At 39.2% G+C, this 25,967-nt stretch overlaps 1 protein-coding gene across 7 annotated transcripts in view; it reads left to right on the top strand.

The window, feature by feature from the left end:
- Positions 1-25,967, top strand: part of LOC149242031 (putative monogalactosyldiacylglycerol synthase, chloroplastic) — a 374,275-nt gene that overhangs the window by 48,545 nt on the left and 299,763 nt on the right. For 6 of the 7 annotated variants that reach the window (XM_089374126.1, XM_089374125.1, XM_089374131.1 and 3 more), the window contains 3 exons: positions 8,367-8,528; positions 8,741-8,882; positions 8,998-9,222. In XM_089374126.1, coding sequence (XP_089230252.1) covers positions 8,367-8,528; positions 8,741-8,882; positions 8,998-9,222 — 529 coding nt within the window. The remainder of the gene's footprint in view (positions 1-8,366; positions 8,529-8,740; positions 8,883-8,997; positions 9,223-25,967) is intronic. The other variant, XM_089374127.1, reaches the window with a different exon arrangement.

The raw sequence follows: 25,967 nt of genomic DNA, 5'->3' as shown, positions 1-25,967 counted from the left end.
AGATGAGCCATCCCGCAGGATTATTGTAGCCTCTTTCCATTCCGGAGGGGAAATGGGAGTGTATTTTGATGGACTTCATCACAGGGTTGCCCATGGTACAGGGCAAGGATTGCATTTTTGTCGTCGTTCATCGACTGACGAAGTACTCACACTTTTTTGCCATATCTACACACTACACAGCAGCACAGGTGGCCGAGCTGTTCTTCAGAGAGATCTTCAGGTTACATGGTCTTCCCAAGACCATCACCAGTGACAGGGACAGTCGTTTCATGGGCGGATTTTGGCAAGAGCGTTTCCAGTTGGTGGGGACGGAGTTGACACTGAGTACCAGTTATCACCCACAGACGGACGGGCAGACAGAGATAGTTAACAAGTGGCTGGAGGGCTACTTGCATAACTATGTCAGTGGGCAGCAACGAGCATGGCTGAAGTGGCTGCATTTGGGGGAGTACTGCGACAACACTACACATCACATGTCCATTGGTATGTCACCATTCTATGCTTTGTATGGATATCATCCCTTATCTTTTGCTAACGTGATGTTTGGTGCTAGCAAGGCTCCAAGATCCAAGATTTGGATCCAAGAGAGTCAGGATATTTTCTGAGCTCTCAAGGATAATATGGCTACAACACAGAACCAACAGAAGTTGTATGCCGACAAGGGTCGGGTGGAGAGACAGTTTGAGGTAGGGGACTTGGTCTACCTACGGTTACAGCCATACCGACAGTCGTCACTGAAGCAGAAGGGGGCTGAGAAGCTCAAGCCCCGCTTTTATGCGCCATACAGGGTGATACACAGGATTGAACAGGTTGCGTATGAGTTAGAGCTGCCCCAAGGCAGAAGATTCATAACGTCTTTCATGTATCATGCCTGAAAAAGGCATTGGGGCAGCATGTGACAGTGACAGATGATCTACCACCCACGGATGATGAGGGGCATTTGGTGTTGCAGCTAGAGGCTATTATTGATACCAGGGAGAGGCCGCTGCGGAGCAGGATGGTCCAGGAATTCTTGGTGAGGTGGAAGAATTTACTGGATGAGGATGCCACTTGGGAGAGAGAAGATTTTGCAGCATCCATTACTTCAGTTGCTTGAGGACAAGCAACTTTTTGCCGGGGGAGACAGTAATATTTCTAATTAGCCATGGCTAATTGGAATATTCGATTTTGCTCAATTTTGCCTTCTATAGTTATTTATAAATAAAAAAGTGAGGAAAAGGGGGACATAACTCACCTTTAGAATAAAGTCATTCCCTAGTAGCACAACGTTGTGACTTAAAGGGGAGCCAAGGGGGCCAAAGAACCACGCAGAGATGGGGCCCACGCAGACACTTGGAGGGACTGCGCAAATGGAAAGGCCTTGGGATTGAGAGAGGCCAACGCTATAAAGGAGAGAGGAGCCTCCTCATTTTGTCATTGGATTATGTGCATTTGAGCTAGTCACTTCGACTTAGAGCACGCTCGCTGTTTAGCTGGTCTGCAGCACTGTTTAGTGCATTGAGTGTCTCCGTTCGGAGATCTCACCCTTAGCCCCGGGGGACTTCGAGTGCCTACTCGGGCAAGGTAGTTTCCAGCAGTCTTTTGTAGTAGGATTGATCTTTGGCATTGTGGAGGAGCTGAGCATTTGAGGACTGCGCAGTCTTGAGAGAGAGGGACGCAGTTCTTTTGGTGGGAGTTCCAGATTGGGGGTTTTGTGGAGGATTAGAGCTGGGAGATTGAGCAAGGGATCAACTCTTGCATATTGGAGGATTTTGGCAGAGTTTCGGGCTGAGTTTTGGTGGATTCTATTCAGTGGCAGCACAAAGCCTTGAGGGACAGCGTAGATCCCCAAGGGGGTGATTTTCGGGGGTCGGCTATTTCAGAAAAGCTTTCTGGGTTTCTTGAGTAGAGTCCAATTCTAGAGTTTCAACATTTTCTGAGGAGGGGAACAGTCCCAAATCCTCATTTGATTTCCAGCAGCAGTAGCAGCACGACAGTTCTCCAGTAGCTTGGACGCAGTTCAGAGAGAGGCCATTCCTTTGCTATTCTGAGTGTATTTCTTCACTTGCCTTGTGCAAGTCGAGGTGCCATCTTTTTGATTACCTCCTGTACTCATTCCATTACTCAGTATAATAAAATGGCTTAGCATTTCTCTCTGCATTTCTTGAGTATATGCTTATATTTCATGTTCACATTATTATATGTTGTAGTATGTACCATTGTTATTTTTATCACTTTGAGTTTTCCGGTCATTATATCATTTGGAGTCTGGACGTGTTTGGTTGGAGTTTGCTTGGGTTTGAGGGATATCCCAGAAACGGGATATTACGCTTTCGCTCCCGCTCCCAAGTAACACTGCTTAAGACATATCGTGCCATCATGGAGAGATTCTCATTACAGGGACTCAAAGTGGATGTATTCAGACATGTATAGGAGTGCGTAGTCTGCTAGAAGAATAAGGTGGAGTTGTCACATCCTGCAGGATTACTTCAGTCGCTCCCCATTCTGGAGAGGAAGTGGGAGAGCGTGTCCATGGACTTCATCACGAGGCTCTTGGCTGTGTAGGGGCGAGATTGTATCTATGTTGTGGTTGATCGATTGACCAAGTTCGCTCATTTCTTTGCCATCCCATCGAGATCTTCAGCTTCTCAGGTGGCCGAGTTGTTCTTTAGAGAGGTATTCTGGCTACATGGTCTCCCCAAGACCATCGTTAGTGATAGGGACAACCAATTCATGGGGGCTTTTTGGCAGGAGTTGTTCTAGTTGGTGGGGACCAAGCTTACACCTAGCACCAACTATCACCTGCAGAGTGATGGGCAGATCGTGAATAAGTGGCTAGAAGGGTACCTACACAACTATGTGACGGGGCAGCAACGAGCGTGGGTGAGGTGGCTTCATCTAGGAGAGTTCTGCTACAACACCACTTATCACATGTCAATTGGTATGTACCCTTTTCGAGCACTCTATGGATATGGTACACTTTCTTTTTCTGACATGATATTTGGAGATAGCAGGGCCCCAAGGGCAAAGGATTGGGTTCAAGAGAGCCAGGAGATTCTCCGAGCTCTCAAGAACAACTTGCAGGTAGCCCAGAATCAACAAAAGATGTATGCTGACAGACACAGGGTGGAGAGACAGTTTGAGGTGGGGGACATGGTCTACCTACGCATGTAGCCTTGCCGACAATTTTTACTCAAGTAGAAAGGTGCAGAGAAGCTCAAGCCACACTTTTATGGACCATACAGGGCGGCTAGGAGAGTTGGGAGGTGGCCTACGGGCTTGAGCTACCCACAGAGAGTTAGATTCATAACGTATTTCATGTCTCATGCCTGAAAAAGGCACTGGGGCAACAGGTTACAATAGCCACTGAGTTGCCTTCGTTGGATGATGAGGGGCACTTAGTATTGACACTAGAGACCATATTGGAGACACGGGAGAGGAGACTGAGGAACCGAGTCACCAGGGAGCACTTAGTCGAATGGAAAGATTTGCTAGATGAGGATGCCACTTGGGAGGGTGAGCATATTTTGCAGCGTCTAGCTTTGCAGTTTCTTGGGTACAAGCAACATTTGGAAGGGAGGACTATAATGTCCCTTCCTAAATATTTTGCGAAAGAAAAAACACAATTTTGCCAATTTTGTCAATTTTGGGGCTTGAAGTAAATTTTGGCAGAGACACTTAGCAAAAGAGGGTCGAAATCCTTTCCTTAGTGGAATGTGGGGGCCACGTCCCACAAAATACGCATTTCGTAGTGAAGGAATTCGAATTGCTCAGGAGGGGGCTCGAAATTATTGATGGAGGGGCCCACATGACGAGAGGGATCAACACGTATAAATAAGAGGAAGGCGACTTCATTTGGGGCTTTTGATCATTTGATAATCGATTGTTGCTCTAGCTATTTAACAGAGTCAAAAAGTGTTTTTGAGCACAAGAGTTTCCCAAGGAGGTGTTAGAAAATCAGAAAGACAAATTATACTTGATAATTACTTGTGATGTTCTTGACTTCTTATTAGTTTCTTTATCTCCTTTCTTTTAGTTCATCAAGCAATTTCCAAAGCAAAAGCACATAAAACAATGGACACCAGATGTAGGCTCACAGCTAGGGAAAACCACTCTCTAGGGGAAAACCTAGTCAGTAATTCTTCCTTCAATAGTTTTTCGGAGATATTCCAAGACTCTAAACCTTGACACAAACTTTCCTCCACACCAAGTCGTCGTTCCCCTCCTTTTCCAGATGATCCTACTTGACCTAGTAGCAACAACAACACTTTCTTCAACCCAACAACTTCGACCTTGCTTTGGAGACTTTGATCTTCACTGAAAGACTTTGATCTTTTCTTAGAAACTTCAATCTTGGCCCATTACAACTTCTTGAGGCAGCAACACTCAACAACAACAACTTCAACCTATACTTTTATCTGGAAGCATCAACACACGACAACTGGCTACGACATCAACAAGAGAACTTTGATCTTCCAAACCAAGTCACGAGAGAGAGAGAGAAGCACCAAAATTTCGATTTTCCCTTTTTCCTTCTCTTAGACCAATCTCGCACTTCCTTCTTCTCCTTCTATTTCACACTTTTTCCAGCTTCAAGATATATCGAACTTGCTTGTGAGAGAGTGCTTCAAATGCAATTCAAACTGCTTCATTTATAGTCCTTTGGTGAGGTCGGCTTGATCATCTTAAGGCCGACTTGGTGTGGAGACAACATAATTCATATTTAACTCAATACTTAACCTTTTTACATGATTCAAAGGCCCAAGAAGGGTTTCTATAAGAGTACAATGACTCTTTCATCTCAGAATAAATCGTAGAAGTCGTCAATGGGGACTTTGACCTAAAACATAATGACCCAAGAATGAAACCATTCTTTAAATTTTTAATAAGTCATAATAATAATAATAATAATTTTTTGTATTCTTTTGACAAGTACATTACAAGATGACTGAAGACCGAACATAGTTACATTTTCCAACAGGAGGAAGCTCAGACTCTCTTCGGTGGACTTCAAGTGTCACCCTAGGAAGGCCATCTTACTAGTCTTTTGGAGTTGGGAAGGAAGACCATGCAGGCATCACGATTTCTGGCTTAGCTGGGACGTAGAACAAGGGGCCACGCAGTGTTGGTGGAGTGTGGAGCTGGAGTTAGGGGCTGCATTGTTGCTGGAGCATTTTTTGACTAATCTTTAGGAAAAGGTGAAGGGTTTGCAGGGGCAGAAGGCCTTACCCAACAACAGTTTGAATTTTTGGAGTTGGGCTTGTGTCAGCTTGCCCAAGACTGCGTGCGCAGTCTTTTGTTGGGGCTAATTGTGGGGTGGCTTGTGAAGGGGATTTTAGGGGTTGAGATTGTTTGGGTTGGATTGGAGAAGATTTGTGGGGAATTTTCCAGCCTTTTGTGGAGCAACAAGCACAACATCTCCTACAGGTTTCATTTTCTGCCTGTGGAGGAGGACCAAGCATTTTGGGGTCAATTTTGGAGCGTCAAAACTAGAGCAAACCCTTTCTGGGTATTTTTGAGTTTTTGACAAGGATTCCAGAAATAAATTGGCAGAATTTTCTGGGCAGATTTGAGGGGTTAAACAGGGGTCTCAACACAACCAACAGTGTAGAATTACAAATTTACAAGGGCCAGTGCAAATATTCGTTGGGGGGAGTTTTTGCAGCATTTGGGCAACTATTGTTCATCCACATGGGGCTTGTAGCTTGCTTTAAGCAAGCCCAGGTGTACACTGCCTAATTCATATTGTAATTCCACAAATATATATATAATAAAATTGGCCCTTTTGGCGTATTTTGGAGCATTTCTAGTTTTCTGATGTTTGGTGTAAAATTTTTGTGTTGGATGTGCTGCATGTGTTTGTTATCACTGTAAATTTTCCACTAGGAATATTATAGCTACAGAGAAATGTTTTCAAGGTGGCCGCTATTCTAAAGAGGCCTTCAGATGTGGCCTGCAACCACGAGAAGAATCCCCCCAAAACCTTGATGCCCAGAACTAGCCTCAGTTGCCATGTTGCTTCAGGAAAATGGCATCAGAGGCCCTTGTTGTCCAGAAGTATACCTCATTGCCTTAGGTAGGGCCCTAGGGTAGTTCCACTGCCAAGATTTCTTCCTTGAATAAATCCACTGTCACAGAAAGGGTTGTTTGCTACCTAGATTTGTCCTTCACTGTCACTGGAATTGTCTTAGATAGGCTTCGCTATCACATACTCGCTTCTTAGTTGCCAAAAAAAATCAAACCACAAAATTTTTCCCTTGGTGGCCAAAAACAGATGAATGATGTGTCAGTAAATAATGCCAAATAGAATGAGGAGAAAGGATTCGCTAGGGTGGAATCTTTCACTACCAAAACTGATCAAAGATAAAGGGGTCTTAAAACCCTCTAAGAGCCTCAGCTCACAAATCAAAAATATCCACAAATCATGATGAGAAAATTGATTCTCCTTTCTCCTTTTTATAAATTCCCTTTGGGGTCTTCCCTTTTAATTTTAATTTGAGGGGCTAACAAGCTTCCCTTCATTTTGCCCCAAATTTGGCTTCTTCCACAAGTTTTCCTCCAATTACCCCAATTTACCCAATGTTACCCCAATAACATTGAATAATGGGTTTCCCTCTTTATAAATTACTATAGCCTATGGGGTTGGATAGGCTACTTCGTCCTCCCTTGGGCAGCTTGATTAGAAGAGGACATTATACTCCACCTCAACTTCCAGATTTGTGAGATCATGGGGAAACATCTGACCTCCGCCCACAAGACCCTTGCATTGTTGTCATGTTCAGCCTTGGGATAGACCTTTGGGTCACAAGATATACCAGACATTCCCCATCCAATTCCAAATCTCAGCAGAGGCAACCTCTTCTAGGAAGCATGATGCACTAGAGACCCACTCTTCGAGATCTTTCAACTCTAGTTTGTTTGGACAATCTTCCATCAGGATTTTCTTTACCTTGGCCTTGGATGGAAGGAAGGGTCCATTTATTCCAAGTATTGACTCAGAGGTTAACAACTTCTGCTCTTCATCGGTAGGTGATGGCACCAAGAAACCTTGAGCAGTCTTCCTAGGTGTCTTCAGTTGTGATATTCCTCCAGGTTCGCAAACTCCTGTCAGTGATTCACTTTTCTTTGCAGTTCCCAACTTTGTATCTCAGTATTGGATGATAAACCTTTTTTAAGGTCTTGGATTTCATAGATTATATTTTCTTTTGTTAGGAGCTGCATTTACACTTCCACTTGCGTATTGATTCTGATGTACCTAGCAGTGCCTTTGACCTATTTATTGTTATTTGTTGGACATTATAAAATTATCTTATCCCTAGTTACCAAAATTAGATATGTCAATACAGCGAATAGAAACAGTTTGCTAAATTGGGGCAATTGAAAGACTTCCCTGAGGGGACATTTAAAGACTTTTCAGGTGCTTTAACTCGGCTAGAATATCTGTGCTGTACCTTTTTTGCATGTTACCTCTCCCATAATAAAGTAACTTTGTTCATCTCCCTACCTTTGTGAAACCAGCAGTTCATGGGGCAAAACCATGAAAACTTACAAAAAGGTTCATTTGTCACTGTGTTAAGAGAGAAAAGTTGAAGCTCTTCTTAAAGGTGAGTTCATTCCCTACCACTAGTAAGAATGCAAAGCAATTAAAGGGGACTCTCGAGGAAACTGTCAAATCCTACAAGACACAGATAAATGGCCATGAGAGCTTTGCTGAAGATGTTACTGCTTGAGGGGAATTGAGCCCTAGTGGAGTTTCACCATCTCTGCTGACCAAGCAGTCGAGCCCCCCTGTGATGGAATGGGAAGGGATTAATATAGGATATAAATTGGTAACAGTGTTTGTACAAGGATGAGCAGAATAGACATCGAATTCACCTGCCGGGCCAGTTATTGTATGTCTCCTCCTCTCTGCTGATTATAACTACATTAAACTACCTTAGTTGATTTCTCTTGAGATCTCAAATATGGTTTATTGCAAAACTATGTGTTTCTATGTTTTTTGTTTATTTTTGTGTTGTTTATGTAAACAATTCATCAGTGCATATAGACAAGTTATTGGAGGTAGCTTCTTTGAGTTTGCAAGTAGTCAGTTGAGTTGTTTATTTGCAGTTCTTATTGACATTCTTTTGCATTCTAGGCATTAAACTTTCTGATTAAATACTCGGTTCTTTGGGTTTGCTAGCTACTTTGCTCAGTTCTTTGGGTTTTCTAGCTATTTTACTTAATTCTTTGGGATTGCTAGCTATTTGGAGGAGTACTTGGTGAAAGCTCTTAGTTCTTTGTGATTGCTAGATATTTGAATGAAGAACTTGGTGAAAGCCGTATCTGTAATACCCACTTGCTTGTTGAGAGGTCATGTATTTTATTAATGCAATATTTTTTTGTAGAGAAGTGGCAAGGGGTTTGATGAAGTACCAACCCGATATAATTGTAAGTGTTCATCCTCTAATGCAACATGTTCCGCTTCATACTCTGAAGTCAAGGGGTCTTCTTAGAAAGATATTATTCACCACTGTCATCACAGATTTGAGCACCTGTCACCCAACATGGTAGGTTACTGCATGAATTTTCTTGAGATGCAATCATTGGTAGAATATTTTTTTCATTATTTGGCCCTCTGAAATATAATGTAATAGCTTTATGTATTGTTATTACCTAGGGCAACTCTGTTTTGGTCATTTCAGTACTAATTTCAGTATAGAATGAAATATTTTCTGCATGGTTTAATACGGGAGTACTGTCTTATTGCTCTTTTTGGTAGGTTCCATAAGCTTGTAACAAGATGCTACTGTCCAACCCCCGAGGTTGCAAGAAGAGCAGCAAAGGCAGGTTTACAACCTGGGCAAATACGTGTATATGGACTGCCAGTACGGCCATCCTTTTGCAAGGCTATTCGCGCAAAGGTTGGTTATTGTCTTCTCTCATATGATGATGTCATTAGTCAAGTTCTTAGAGATGCTGCAATTGGTTTCTTAATATACATTGAATTTGTTTATTTTTACATATATGGTGCCTCAGAATGAACTTCGAAGAGACTTGGGAATGGATGAGGACTTACCTGCAGTCTTATTGATGGGAGGAGGAGAAGGCATGGGTCCTGTTGAGGCAACTTCTCGGGCCCTTGGAGAAACCCTATACAATAGGAAGTTAGGAGAACCTGTTGGTCAACTTATTGTTATTTGTGGGCGTAATAGAAAGCTTGCCAACAAGCTGAAGTCCATCGAATGGAAGATGCCAGTGCAGGTATTGTCCAGCAACTAGTCTCAACCTGTTTACTTTGTATTTTGGGTGCATCAGTGCTTTTATATTTTCTGGATGCCAATGAAATTTATTTTTGCTATAGATTTAATTAAAGGAGGCCATTGTATATGGGCCAAAGTTTCATATTGTTAACGACATTCTTTGCCAATCACATCAATATCGTATTTAATAATGCATTTGGAAATTTTTGTTGCTGAATTATCACGTTCACAGCAATGTTGTGAAAATCGTGATCGGGATTAAATCAGCACGGGGAACAAATCGGAAAAAATCAGAATTATCGGGAAAAAATCGTTTGGTACAAAAATATTCATTTTTTTTTTCAATTTTTTTAATATCTAAACCATCTACAACATAAAATAAATACATTGAAACATAAATATGATAAAAAAACTAATATATAAGATGTTTAATATCATTTCTAGTGCTAAAATCACACATAACATTGAATCATGTCCTAAATAGTAAGTCCTGACTCCTGAGTCCCAACTTAGCCTCAAAATATCAACAAAAAATATGATAATGTATCTCATCATGTCATAATGTCATATACAATAAAATGAAAGTTTAATCCTATTGATTTCCTCTGCCCCTCTTGCAAGAAAATGCCACAGCTTTCCCTTTCCCTCTAGATGTAGATGCTGGTGCCTGTGCTGGTGGAGATGGCAATGGAGTCTGATGTGCTCTAGAAGTTGAAGAACTAGAAGTAGGAGCTATAGGAGGTAGACCACGTCCTCTACTGGTGGCAGGGGTAGCCCGGACAGGTGGTGTCACTTGGAAACATTACAATATCCCAATCCTGAAATCCTGAAAAAATGATAAGTCTGCTGGATTTTAAATGAAATCTAAAATTCTACTTTCTCCATATGAAATCCAACGAGGCTGGAACCACTCTCAAACATCCTGAGTCATTTCATGGTAATGTTAAAAATTTAAGTAAAAGGATGAAAATGAAGATTAAGGAGAATGTCACTAAGCTGCCCCACTCAAAAATTATTTGTTTCTTTAAAAAAAAATTGCATGAAAAAACCCAAAAAAACGTTATAAAACTATGCTGTCGCGACCCCCGGCGATTTTTTAAGTTTTTATCGCGATTTTTTCGTTTTTATCGCGATTTTTTCATAAAATCGCGATTTTTTCAATAAAAATCGGCAAAAAAAAACTGGCGATTTTTTCATTTAATTATCGCGATTTTATCGGCAGAGGGAAAAAATCGCGATTTTCACAACACTGGTTCACAGTACATATTATATTTCAGAATGACAGAATTCATACCTAGTACTTGGTCCAAATGTTTAGGTTCTTATCATGTAAACAAGGCCCAGATCCATAGCTTCATGCCTTTTAAGATTTTGAAACAAAGTCTATATTAAGGTATGATATATTCAGTTATTTTTCGAAATTATCATGACAGAAAATGATCCCCTCTCACTGGATATTTGTAATGCTTAAAACGGTCCATCAGTGCAAACTATGGTTTCTGTTCAACTGAATGAAAATTAACTATAAAAATAAATTCACAATAACAACAAAAGCAGCTCAAATTATTTGTTTTCAATGGTTAAAACTTGACAGTGCTTCAGGCTGGCTAATTTTCGACTTTTCTTTGGAAATGGATATCAAATCAGAGATAAAATGGTTGAAATTGAAAATTTTCTGTAGCTTTTGGCAATGAAATCTCATAGCCAAGAAAAGCAGAAGTATAATTTGTTTGATGTTATAGCAGAAAATGCAGCTATGAAAGTAGCAAAGGGGATCATAAACTGGTTAAAATTACCCCCTCCCACTCACTATTTTTATCTTCATTTCATTTCTATTTCTTTCTAAATCAACACTTGGGAGTTGCCTCAGCACTCCCATAAAACTATTATGGCTTGTTCTACTCTCAAGACCCATTCACCTACCTTTTGGTCACTTGTGGACATCATTAAAAGTATCTTATCTTATCTACAAACTTGGATATTGAGAAGCCTCACCCATTAGAGTGCTCCAGCAATGCCCCACACTTTACTGAGAGGGATATTAATAATGGTCTCAGAGCAGATATCTACAAAGCCTAATTGACAGCTACATGGACCGAGCTGAAAGGCCATGTGGTGTACCATGCAGTAGTCATAGCATGACATATGTATTCATAACAAAAGGGACAAGACTATAATGTCTAGAAGGAAAGAAATAATAATTGTAATTGTAAATGGGTACAATGGAAGAATGCTATGCAGTCAAGAAGGCTAGCATATATATAGTACCCAAGAGAATTCAGACATTGCTATACTAATAGACATGACCCTTGATAATATTAATTAAGCATAGTGTTAATAATGAGATAGCTTCAACGCCCTTTGGTTTAGGAAGGCTTCGTCATTGAAGCACATGTTGAAAGAAGATGAAAAGATCGTTGAACCTGCAAACAACATTGATGCATTTTACAAGGATCAATCCATCCTAGATTGATTTTTATAAGGATTTTCTATTGATCAAACTCTCTAATGGAACTTCTCTAACTACGACTCCATGTATGTCTTCAGAAAGCTGTATTGGAATTCAGATTGGAATGCAAACAAAGTGCTGTCTTTGTCCAAATTAATGCAAATAAGTTGTTTTATTGGAGCGACAACTATTGTTACGAGGATAATGATGGCGTTTTATTGAAAATATTGGCTTCTTTATCTCCACTTTAGGATATTTTGTGATTCACCTTAACTTGTGTATAAATATCTTCATTTGATACTTTTTATCACACAAATCTGCACCAGTAAACATGCCTAATAGTTGTAGGCCATCTAGCCCTATCACTGCTAGATGTCTCCATATTTCGACTGGTGCTTTTTGAGTCACAGGGGAGTGTCCTTAGGAGTTGTATGCTGTTTCCGAATGAATTCATCTGTTTAAAGTTTAAACCCTACTTTGATTAACACATAAAAATACTCGCCCTTGAGTTGCCAATAAGCAGTCAAAAGCAAGGATTAATTTAAATAAAATTAAGAGTGGTTGAGATCAGACCCTAAACACAATTTGTAACAGTAGATTAATGGAAGCAAGTGAAGTGAATGTGAGCCTTAGGTGAAGAAGGTTCGAAATAAGTGCACCATAACGCTGTAAAACAACTTAAACAGTGACATCCAATGGACTCAAAGAGCTAGAACAAAGCATAAGCATACGAAATCACATATTACTTAGGAGGTTGATTGCATTTTAGTGAATCATAGGGGATGGGTTTCCATGGATCTCCTTTCTTGCAGTTGTGTGGTCTAAGGTTTGGAGGATGGAAAAGTGAAGAAGTTGTATGCTGCTACAGTCTGTTTTAAAAGAATATACTGTAGTGCTAGCTTTTTCTCATATATCTGCCTATGTAGAAGCTCACTCTAAAGGAATCAATTTACCATTACTACTAGTGGATGAAACTAAGAAAAACATGCCAAATTCTGTCATTATTTGCATGGCTTCCAACTCAGTTTGCTGTGGTTTTAGTAGGCTTTTCTGTGTTTTTTTAATCAATTTGCCAGCCTTTATTTCTTTTCCACACAGACAGAATTGGTAAAAGCCTTCTAATTTATTTCTTTTAGGTTATGTGGAATTGGCCTTTATTCTCATGCTAAATAATTGGATAAAGCTGATCTTTAAACTTCTCTCTACATGGTAACTTGGCATGCTTGCTGTCGCTGCGTTATCCACACCTAGGCTAACATGAAGAAAATCTTTAATCCTCTTGGTGTGGCCTTGGGGGCAAGTTTCGAGTTGAATAGTTGTCACTCAATTCTCAACTCCTTTGTCTAGGCTAACTCCTAGCGAAGACAAGGGGGTGGATCCTATGAGACAACTAAGGCTTAATTAAACTATAGCAAATAAGAAATATTAATCGACGAGTTAATTGAATCAAACAAGAATACATACACCCATCAACATATAACTCAAAAGAATGTAAATATAATTCACAAGTAAATGATACAATGATAAAGACCAGTGTCAAAAGTGAATACTTACGAAAAGTAAATGCTTATGTATGAAAAGTGAAATGCCAAAAAGAAAGAGATTGTTTGCTGCTTGAAAGTAAATTTGGCAAATGAAATGACAACCTAATGCTGTAAAACTGTTGCGGAAAAGTGCTCTTGGTAAGTTTTATCAAATTAGATTTCACTTGGGTTTAGATTTATTAGTTTAGTGTGAAAAGACGGATATGTGGCGATTCGTATGAGTGCACAATGGAGATATGTGATTGCAAGAAAATAAATCTAATCTAAATGTGTGTTTCCCCTTCTACCTTTATCCTTCGAATAGGTTTCGGAGGGTCGCAAGGAGATCCAATCGGAGGAAGCTTCACTTCAATGAGTACTCCCCTGATTTCACAAGTCGACTAGTTGCAAGGAGATCCACCACTAGGAGAATCTAGCTCCTAGCCTAATTTCACAAGTCAAACTTTACTTTCCTCCAATCTCACAATAAGTGGTAGAATTGGTTTTACCTAATTAAACTAAGTCACCAACGAGCTCTTTCTGGCCACGCGCAAGGATTGGGATAAGCTTGTAATGGTGGAGAGCATGATAGATCCTATTGGGGTTTGTTACTTTGCAAAATTGAAATCTACTCTAAAGCATAAAATAAAATCTAATCCATGAAAATGAAATCTACTCTAATGTTTTGCGGTGTTTAATTAATTTTAAGACCAAATAAAGCAAATCATGAAATAATAGACACAACCACAAGAGGCCCTTGATGGGTAGGGGGGATGTTTAGGAGACTCTCCTAGCTCCCAAGAAATTACAATGCTTTGTTAGGTGATGGTATCCCTTATGAATAAAGGGAGAAAAAGATGGTTCCAAGGTTACAATGATTGTAAAATTGCTCGTTTTACCAAGGGTGAAATATGAGTTTCCTTTCAGGGGCTTGAATTTCTTCGACTAGACCAAATTTCGGCAGCACCTCCCCTTGTAAAAACACTGACCTGATAAAAACCAGCAAGCAAATTTATGCAAAAAGTGCCCAAAATGCTTTTGGAACTCTCAAAAACATACCAAGTGAAATGCTAGAATTAAAGTATGGAATTTCTACACTTTTTAACTAAGGAAAAGTCAAGATACTTGGCTTTTTCTTAGCTGATTTGACTACTGTTAGGACAACAATCACTTTAGCCTTCACAATGCTAGATTTATCAATGAAGCTCTTAAAAATCAAACCAAGAAATATTGAAGAAATTTTTGGAACTTTGAATGAGGAAAGAAGAGAGGGTTTTGGGGTCTTCAAGGCACTTGGAGACACTTGATGCTAAGTGTGAATAATGCTTCGTTTGTGGTTGGAAATGGATGCTCCAACCGAGGAGGTCCCCAATCTTCAAAGCTAGAGGAACCTGTAAAACTTGAAATCTTTCCAAGAGATTAGTAATCATAGGTGTAGCTTGCAGAATGAAAATGAGTAAACATGCTATTCAACTAAAAAAACATGTAAATTTCAAGTTGATAATGCAAACTATCAAGAAGACAAACAAACAATTGTTTGTCTTCTCCTTTGGACAACAATGCCCCTATTAAGGCCTAGAATACAAACTCAAAAGCAATGCAATTAAAATGATACAAGGTTACCTCAAGAAGAGCTCCAAGCAAGTCATAACACCATAAGCCTTCAAAGCCTTCTTTTATTAACCAAAGATAGAATAATTACAAAGTAGCAGCAATTCCCCAAGCTCTCAAGCTTCAATACTAGCTTACACAAGAGGCAAGCATTATAATTTATAAGAAAATGGGAGAAGATCCCAATAATGGGTGAAGATCCCAAGGCATGATGACAATCCCAATGAGAAAGACAAGTTGATCCAAGTGTCTTATTAGCTGCCAAAAGAGGACTGCATAGAGCCTCCAAGTGGGCTACGTGGGTATCCAAGGAGGGTAACGTATGGCAAGTGGAGCAATACGTGGGATGAAAGGGAGTGAAGGTGGAGTGAACTCTCCACTTCACTCATAGTGTCTCCAAGTGTAACTCGGCCTCAATCCAAGTGTGACTCAGTCTTCATTTAATGACCCAACTCGGTCCCCATAACTTGTGAGCCAACTCGCACTAAGGGAGCTTAACTTGTCCTTCTTAACTTGGCCTCTTGAGTTGGCCTCCACTTCATCACTCAATTGATCCTTGAGTGCCTAACATGGTAATATACATTGACCCTAGACTTAGAAAACACACTCAAGGCGTAGCTATTAAGATGCTCTCTAGCTTTGGAGCATATGAATGGAAAAACTCAATTAATTATCTATTGCTAAAAAATGAAAATAATTAAGTAAAAAAAACACTCTAGAGCGACTTCCTTAGTAACCAGGGCCCAAGGGTCTACGTTTGTTACATAAGTTCATCATGCTAGTATCATTTTTACAATCCCCCATGGGGTACGAAATTTGTATAGAAGAAGATAGGAGAAGAGAGAAGAATAGATAGAGAGAAAGGGGCAAAATTTCCCTGTTGGACTTCTGGTCTTGAAAAATTTTGATAGGTTCCTTGTCCATTGGGCCATGGAGTCTTCCTCATTCTACTATGTACAACTGAGCAGGTAACACTTGCCAATCCAGAGCGACAAGGGCAAGTTAGCTTAGAAAACTCTATTTAAGGTTAAATTTAGATTAAACAGAATTAGCACGTACCAAATATATTCAAGAGGTCAAACTAGGTTGTGGAGTGGTCAACTTTAACCTGTGGAATTGAGGTTTGGAAAGTCAAACTTGGCAAGTATGAGCCTAAACATAGCCACTCAAATTAGGGTTTTGACATGAGTTAAACTTAGTCTTCTCATACCTATGTTGCACGAAACTTCTAGGAACCTGGCGTTTCAGGCCGTATGTGTACCCGAAACTTCAAAACTCCGTTAAAAATTGACCATCATGTAATCATCTATGAGAGCTAATATAGACTTGGTTTTCCTTCTAAATTGTCATCTATGGGTCTTATTCCCTTTTTTCTTGCAAGATATTGTGTTATTCTTTATATATATATATATATATATATATGACATTTCAGCTCACGTTTCCATTTTTGGGAGGTGACGTTTTTAAATGTACCCATTTCGGAAACTCTGAAACGTTTCGGCGCTTTGTGCAACTTAGTCTCATACAAAATGGACATCCCTCACCAAGCTGTCACATGTCAGCCTAAGAGACAATACACTAGCACAACATTGATCTTGATTCGTCTCTCTTGACCCACTAGAATCAGGAAACCACCCCACCAGTACATGTTTGGAATCACAACATCCTTGCACCTACCATACATAGAAACTGCTAATTTTAGAGATGCCCCAAAAACAATCTTCTAGAAAAAGCAAAAAGCGAGAAAGATTAATCTTGAAGAGATAGAGCATTAGTCTATCTCCTAAAAAATTAAAAAGCCAAAGTAGACAAGACTAATCATCTCACTTGCAACTAAGAGTAGTCTCGTTGGACTCACATGTTTACAAGGATAGCAAATATGTAATCTTCTTTGACATGGGCCCCTTGATATCCTGGTGCTACAAAAAGGAAAATTACCAAAAATAGTAGTTTTCTAGAATCTGATGAAATTGACTGTGAAGGGGCCTTGATTAATGACAATGTCCAGATGCATTTGAAATGATACTAGTGTAATGGAATCATGTTGGATGTTAACCTTGCAATTGCATAGGTATTGTTACCCACCAAAAGTGGGTAAAACCCATAGGAGAAATTTTTTCTCCTTATTTGACAACTAGCCAACCAACAACCCTATGATGGTCAATAGATAACATTATGCCCTAGTTCTCCACCTATTGCTCCGATCAATGCTCTCACCCATTTGACATTCTTCTTGAAGGAAGATGGGTCATCTATCAATAGGTACTCAACCATTCTAGCAGTCATGTGTTTTCATTTAATGTTATGAGAATATTAATATGGGTCATAGGGAAATTTGCATGATTGATTGATCTCGATTGTATCCTTGTTCCTACACTTCACCTAGGAGGTTAAATTTGACTCTAGCCTAGTGGGACCTCCTTTGAGGCCTTAGGGTTTAGGAGGGGAACTACTGGGGAGCCACTAATTGATATAGTATGTCCAAGGTAATCCATACAACTTTCCATCTCTTTTGTTTTCCATTCTTTGGGTTGATAGTCATTGGTCATTAGAATTAGCACCCTATATCCACATCCTTGATTTAGGGCCTAAAAACATGGCCCCAAATGATGATGCAACTGAAAGAACGATAAAAGCAGCCAAAGCCAAAATATAAAGAAAATGTAAAATGCAAAAGATGGTTGGGACAATTTTAGCATGTGGGAAAAAGCCTAGCATGAACTCTACCCTCTTCATTAGCCATCACATGGTTTCTCAAAGATTCAATGCTTCATCTCAAATAAAGGAAGTCTTGAGTGTCTTAACCTCCACGAGTGAAAAATTGCTACATCTTAAAGGAGTATTGGAAAAACATAAAGAAAGATTGGGCTTTGTTACTGGTTTTTTTAGTAGGGTTGCTAAGGTCTCGACAGTCTTGTTAGATGGGCACACACAAGGCAGGGACTCACTGTCACCTCGGCCCAAACCCCCAGTATTTAGTCCCAACATCTCCTAAACATCCAAGGGAGGAGTCTCTAAATATCCCCCAACATCTCTAGTTTATGTCCAGTGTCTTGCATGAAGTCAATGGGGTGGAGGTGTTTTTGACTTGATTGTTGTCCTGCGTGTTGATTTCTGGTAGCATCATATGTGCTCTAAGTCTTAAAATTTGCAGGGAGGCTTAGACACATGCATTCTCCAATACCCAAAAATCGTTTTGGGAAATTCCACCCGAAGGCAATTTTATTAAAATAATTAATTATTTTAATGGGTCCCTAAGTCTAAACTTAATAAATTAAATAATTAATGGGTATTAATCTAACCTGTGGGTGAAACTTCTAGAAGAAGATGGAGATCGAGTCCAAATGATCTGAGCCACTTATTAGAATCTAATTTGGGTTGTTGATTTTCAATTGGAGGATTATAAGGACATCGATGGGCACTTGGAGAACACATTAAATAGAGTTTAAAAGATCGAATTTATGAAGAAGAGCAACTGTCGGTGAAAAATTCAAAGTGAGCTTTTGCAGTGAGGGGCGGGGATAGTTTTGGTTGGAGATTTCTCCTGATCTGGGAATACTCAGCAGAGGAGGCAGAGAGAGATCTAGGAGAGGCAACGTAGATCAAAAAGAGGTTGACGTAGTGCAACGCAGAGGCAACGTAGGTTGATGCAGAGGCAACGCAGAGCCTTGAGGAGGTTCGAAATTTATTGGAGGAATCAATTTCAGAGGCCAGAAGTCGGGGTGTGAGACCGGGAGGTGAGAATCGAAGTTCCTGGGCAGAAAATCGATCAACAGAAGGGGTGACGCAGTCCCTAGAAGCTGTGACGCTGGCGCAGTAAAGACTGTGCAGAGGCAACCAGGGGTCGTTCATTCAGTGGCTGGATCAGTCAGACCTCCAGTGATAGTGTGAGGTAATCTCACTTATCTCTCTGTCAGCGATATTCTTTGTACTGGATAGCCAGGAGGGTGACCAAAGGTTGTATTCAAAAATTACTACTGCATAATAATAAAACCCTCAGCTGCTGCACCGGTTTTCCCACAATGGGTTTTTCCAAGGACATTTGTCCAAAATAAATGTGTAGATGTGTTGTGTATTTCTTTCTTGTTCAGTTTCTTGTTTCCGCAGTTTATTTAAATGGTGAAGGCTGCAATGTATTAGTTTCGGTGTTTACTGTAGGAAACAGTAAATAATTTTGTTCAATAATTAACAAATAGAAGAAACATAATCAGTTGCTGCAGTAGAAATTTGGGCATCCAAATTTTCACACTGTGTGAAGAACAATGCTAGAAGATATCAGAATTCTAACAACTAATAGCAGTAGTCAAAACACCTCGAAAATATAGCATGTAACCTTTGGAATTTGGTCTACTGAAGTTATTCTAACCAATTATGTGATTATTTGTTAATTCTGATGTCTGGTTAAGGAGTTTTAAGTCAAAAAAACTTACTGTCCTGTATGAAATCCTGTAAAACTTGTGTAAAATGCAGGGACGACAACCTATTTTGTTCAAACAGCCAATCCACTGGGTTAAAAACACCTCTAGAGAGTTACTGTAAAGTGTGGAAAGGCCAAAGGGTGATTGTAGTGGCTTTGGGGCCTCCCTCTATTAAATTGGGACTAAAAAAACAATTTCCAGCTAGTCGGAAAAGGATTTTCAGATTTTTGCATTATGTTTATTGACCTAGAAATTTTACAAAAAATATTTTGCAATTTAAATGGCAGGAAAATAAAATTTATTCAACTCTAACATGAAAATTTTGCTTATACACTAGTATAGAGTTGAAAATTGCATGTTTTAGTGTAAAATATTTATTTATAGACCTATAGTACTTGTTTTTGGTGGCTAAAAGTGTAGTTCCAGCAATAAAAGAGCCCTCTTAACCTGGTAATGTGCAACCAAAAGGTTAGATACAAGCAAGAAATTGTTGGGTCCCTATAATACTAGTGATTACCCCATTACTATTGTAGTTCTACCCCTTATTAATATTGTTGTGCCCCTATTGCCCCCATATTGTTATTACTGTGCCCCATAGAATCCCTCTATTGTTATTTTTGTGGCTTTATATTATTATTGTTAGGTCGACTGGATTATATTGTGACTCCTTAGACTCCTATATATAGAAAGGAGGTTTTGTCATTTGAATCATCCAAGAATTGTTCATTTATGTAATGTAAAGGAGGTTGCCCCCTTGAAGAGGCTGAATTCTAAGGCATTGATCTATCTTTTCTATCTTTTCTTGAGCTGGTTTCATAACATTTGGTATCAGAGCTTTGGATTCTAGGGTTTCGCTGCTCCAAACAGGTCATCGTGGCATTTTCGCTATAACTTTTTTTATGTGACGTTTCAGAAGTCGCAAAAAAAACCCATTTGAGAAGAAATGGCACTGAACCTTGGGTCCAAATTTCAGAGCTTTTCGCGCGATATTTGCGGAGATATGATCTGAGGAAGTTGGTATTTTTGCAGACTCCTGAATTACATTCAAAACAGGTGACCTGGGGAAAATCGTCATAACTTTCTCTCTGGGGATCATATTGAAATTTTGTAAGAAGGTACAGAAAGAGGACTGACTGTAGTTTCTTGTATGCATGTTTCAGATCCGAAGGTTGAAACAGTGACTCGTGGCACGTCGTACAAGTTCACTCTACTGAACTAGTCTATAAGCAAGTCACTGTGGGAGATTTCACATAACTCTTCCTTGGAGAATCCAATTTGGGTCAGACTTGTGGCATTGGAAAGAGGACATAGAGGGCTACTACAGCTCACAGATTCAAAACTAGATGATTGGAAAGTACAGAGATACATCAGAGGCAATATCGAGCTCCTACAAAGTGAAAAAAGGTGTGTAGATTTTCTTAAATTTTTGCTTAAGCTTGGTTTGAAAATTTATTTTGAAGGAACTCAAAGGGCATAGTAGAGCATTATTATCGGTAACTGATGCCTCGATGAAAGAAAATGCAAACACCTAGTAAGGAACCTGAAAGCTCTAGCATGACTCATGAAGAAGAGGAAGAAATGCAACATGATATATCAAAATTACAAGACCAAGTGCAACAACTGTCCCTTGCACAAAAAGGAACAGAATCTAAGATAGATGGTTTAAAGAAAGATGTAGAAGCTAAGATGGATGGTTTAAAGAAGGGTGTAGAAGCTAAGATGGACTGTTTAAAGAAAGGCGTAGAAGCTAAGATGATTGACGTGGAAGCTAAGATGGATGATTTGAAGATAGATTTGAAGACAAACATGGACGAATTGAAGATAAATATGAATAAGTTGCTACAAGAACTGGTCCCTAAGGGTGAAAGGGTACTAAAGGAAACTCATGATGAGAACAAAAGAAATGTTAATCATGATTCCATAGATGCTAATGTTGGATCTAAGACTCACCATATTCCAAAAATCGATATGAGGAAGTTTGATGGCAAGGATCCTGCCACATGGATATTACAGATGGAGCAATTCTTCAATCTCAATAATGTGCAAAACACACAAAAGGTACGTATGGCAACTTTATATTTGGAACCAAATCAGTTTGTATGGTATCAATGGCTTTTCTCTCGTAAACCATTTATCACTTGGGCAATTTTTACGGAAGAATTGATAGCACATTATGAGGATACAAAAAGCAACACTTTTTTTAGCCAATTGATAAGTCTCAAACAAAAGGGTTCAATAATGGAGCACATTCAAAAATTGAACATAAGGGTAAAAGATATTCCAGAGGAGCATAGGATTGATGTGTTCATAGGGTCTTTAAAGGATAATATCCAACATGATGTTCGCCTTTGGGAACCTGATTCATTAGAGAAGGCATTCAGGTTAGCAAGAAAAATGGAAAACAAAATTATGGCAACCAGGAAGCATACCACTCACAACTATAAAGACGGAAGTATTGTTGCCCCTAGTCTTCCACAACCTATAAGGTTGACACCACAACAATTGGAAGAAAAAAGAGCAAAAGGGCTTTGTTATAGTTGTGATAGCAAATACACTAAAGGTCATAAGTGTGCCGAGAAGAAATTATTCTACATAGATTGTGAAGAGGAAGAAGAAAAGTAGCAAGAAAGGTAAAAAAGAAGAGGATATACTCCAGGAACAAAGCCTAGTTGAAGAACAAATAAATCCGACCATATCTTGTAATGCATTGGCGGGAATTACCACTTCTCAAACCATCAAGATAGAAGGACAAATCAAGAAGGAAAAGGTAATAGTGTTGATTGATTCAGGAAGCACCCACAATTTAATTCATTGTAAGGTAGCAAAAGAATTGAATTGCTTCCTATATCCAGCACCAGAGTGTCAAGTGATGATTGCAAATGGAGGAACAATAAATTGCTCTGGAAAGTGCCATAATATCAAGCTATCCATGGGAGAATATGTATTGACTAGCCCAATGCTTTCCATTCCAATGGGAGGTGCTGATGTTGTACTAGGAGTCCAATGGCTACAATCCCTGTGTACAATAGCTTCTAATTTTCAAGAACTTTTCATCAAATTTTGTACGGAAGGAAAGGAAGTTGAATTAAGGGGTATTGCAGGGAAACCAGGAAAGATAATCAGCTCTAATAGTATGACAAAGCTTCTAAAAAAGGAGCAAAGAGGTGTAATTGCACAATTATGCTCGCTAGATGTGTCCACATCGGAATCATCTATTTCTCCAGATCTCCAAAAAGTCCTGGACAATCATTCCAAGGTATTTGAGACTCCCAAAGGTCTCCCACTTATGCGTGATCATGATCATGCTATTCATCTGATTCCAGGAAGTGTTCCTCCAAACATCAGGCCGTACAAATATCCCTATGTCCAAAAGAGGGAAATTGAACGTATGGTTGCAGAAATGCTAGAGGCTAGTATAATTCAACTGAGTCAAAGTTCTTTCTCTGCTCCAGTAGTATTGGTGCACAAGAAGGATGGATCATGGCGCATGTGTCCAGATTATAGGGAGCTCAACAAGCTCACTATTAAAGATAAGTTCCCCATTCTTGTCATTGATGAATTACTGGATGAATTGCATGGATCAATTTACTTCACCAAGTTGGATCTTCGTTCAGGATATCATCAAATCAGAATGAAGACTGAAGACATTCCGAAAGCAACATTTAGAACTCATGAGGGTCATTATGAATTTTTGGTCATGCCTTTTGGCTTACCAATGCACCTTCAACATTTCAAGGTTTGATGAATTCAATTTTCAAACCATTCCTTAGAAAATTTGTGTTAGTATTTTTTGATGATATACTAATCTACAACAAGTCTTGGAAGGATCATGTTGAACATGTTGACAAGGTGCTACAACTATTGAAGGAGAAACAATTATATGCAAAAAGATCCAAATGTTTCTTTGGAGTCCAGGAGGTGGAATATTTGGGTCATATTGTATCTCATGAAGGAGTTAAGGTAGACCCTAGCAAAATTAAAGCCATTAAGGAATGGAAAATCCCCACATCCATAAAGCATCTGCGAGGATTTCTTGGGTTGACAGGGTATTATCGCAAGTTTGTTAAGAATTATGGGAGAATAGCAGCACCTCTAACAACATTATTGAAGAAAGATGCATTTTCATGGACTCCGGAAGCAACAAAGGCCTTTGAACATCTTAAAGAGGCAATGTGCCAAGCACCGGTTTTAGCTACACCGGACTTCACAAAAACCTTTATTGTGGAATGTGATGCTTCAGGAAATGGAATTGGTGCTGTTCTAATGCAAGATGAAAGACCCATTGCTTTTGAAAGTCGTCCAATCAAGGGAAAGTTTTTAAGCAAAGCTATTTATGAGAAGGAAATGTTGGCAATACTCCACACACTTAAGAAATGGAAACCCTACCTAATGGGTAGACACTTCAAGGTAAAAACGGATCATGATAGCCTTAAATACTTTTTACAACAAAGATTATCCTCTGAAGAGCAACAAAAGTGGGTCACAAAGATGTTGGGTTATGACTTTGAAATCATCTACAAAAAAGGGAAGCAAAATGTGGTGGCAGATGCACTCTCAAGAAAGGATGAGGATGTGGAAGCATTGTTGTGTGCCATTTCTATTATCCAACCAAATTGGATAAACGAAGCAAGGGAGGAATGGAAGAATGACGAAGAAGTGTGGGCACTTATTCGAAAGTTACAACAAGATTCCAGTACGTCTGGTACATTTAGCTGGCAAAATGATTCGTTATGGTACAAAGATCGCTTATACCTCTGTAAGAATTCCCAGCTAAAACAAAAGATTCTTATGGAATTGCACACTTCTCCCTTAGGAGGGCACTCAGGATTTTTAAAAACTTACCACAGGGTTAAGAAGGAATTTTTTTGGGATGGCCTTAAATCAGATATTCAAAAGTTTATGGCTGAATGTTTGGTTTGCCAACAAAATAAAGTTGAAACAATTAAGACACCGAGTCTATTACAACCTTTATCCATTCCAAGCCAATGTTGGGAGGAGGTTTCAATGGATTTTATCATAGATTTACCCAAATCTGAGGGAAAGAGTGTCATCATGGTGGTCGTTGACAGACTTACCAAGTATGCACACTTTTGTGCATTATCACATCCATTTAAAGCCAGTACAGTTTCTACTGCATTTATGGAAACAATTCAAAAGCTACATGGAAACCCAAAGATTATTGTAAGTGACAGAGATCCCATTTTCACTGGAAATTTTTGGACAGAATTATTTTCTTGTCTTGGTACTCAGTTAGCTCATAGCTCATCTTATCATCCTCAATCTGATGGGAAAACTGAGATAGTAAACAAATGTTTGGAAGGATATCTTCGTTGCTTTGTATCTGATAAACAGACACAATCGGTCAAATGGTTTTCTCTGGCTGAATGGTGGTATAACACTTCCTTCCGTACAACAACAAAAATGACCCCATTTATGGCACTTTATGGGTATCAACCACCATCCATCACATCATATTTAAGAGAAAATTCTAAGGTTCAGGCAGTGGAACATCACATTGAACATCAACAACAAGTCCTCCAACTCTTAAAAGATAACCTCGTGTTGGCACAGAATAGAATGAAACAACAGGCAGATCAACATTGCAGTGAAAGAAGTTTTGATGTAGGTGATTGGGTATTCCTATGGCTACAACCATATAAGCAAATGTCCCTCAAGCAAGCTAAGAAGGATGATTAATTATCACCAAAGTATTATGGTCCGTACAAGGTGTTGCAAAAGATTGGTACTATGGCATACAAATTGGAGCTTCCTGCAGCTTCTTGATTGCACCCAGTTTTCCATGTTTCATGTTTAAAGAAGGTTATAGGCGACAAGCTCCCAGTTCAAACAATATTGCCAGAACTTGACGAGGAAGGAAAAATTATATTGGAACCGGAAGCAGTCACAGAAACAAGAACTCGACAGCTACGAAATCGTTCAATTTCAGAGTATCTTATCAAGTGGAAGAACTTATCCGCTGAAAATTTCACATGGGAGGATGAGAATTTTATACAGAAGTATCCAGAACTACTCAAGCGTTGAGGACAACACTTTTTTGAAGGAGAGGGGCATGTTGGGTCCCTATAATACTAGTGATTACCCCATTACTATTGTAGTTATACCCCTTATTAATATTTTTGTGCCCCTATTTCCCCCATATTGTTATTATTGTGCCCCATAGAATCCCTTTATTGTTATTTTTGTGGCTTTATATTATTATTGTTAGGTCGGCTGGATTATATTGTGACTCCTTAGACTCCTATATATAGAAATGAGGTTTTGTCATTTGAATCATCCAAGAATTGTTCATTTATGTAATGTAAAGGAGGTTTCCCCCTCGAAGAGGCTGAATTCTAAGGCGTTGATCTATCTTTTCTATCTTTTCTTGAGCTTGTTTCATAACAGAAATAGTAACTTGTATCTAAGTGGGGTTTAGATCTAACAATTTTATTAGTATTCCCAACAAGTAGCTTGTTGTAAATTAATATGACAATAAATACCAATGAGCAAAAATGCTACTCTACCAAAGAAAATTCCCTTAAGTCACTATGCCTAGTTCTTGTCCAGGGAGTAGCACAGTAAATTCACACGTGTGAGAGAGATGACCCATAAATTTCGATCTTCCTTCTCTAGCAAATATCCTTCAATTTCTTCTGCAATTTCGTATTCTTCTGCTTCCTTCTCTTGCATATCGAACTTGTGTGTGTGATGCTCCAAATGAATCAAACTACACTACTAAATATAG

This window comes from Pinus tabuliformis, chromosome 8 (assembly GCF_031772625.1).
Source record: "Pinus tabuliformis cultivar Carrire ecotype Pingquan chromosome 8, CPIR1, whole genome shotgun sequence".
NCBI classification, from domain to species: domain Eukaryota; kingdom Viridiplantae; phylum Streptophyta; class Pinopsida; order Pinales; family Pinaceae; genus Pinus; species Pinus tabuliformis.
This window is presented reverse-complemented; position numbering and strand designations above follow the sequence as displayed.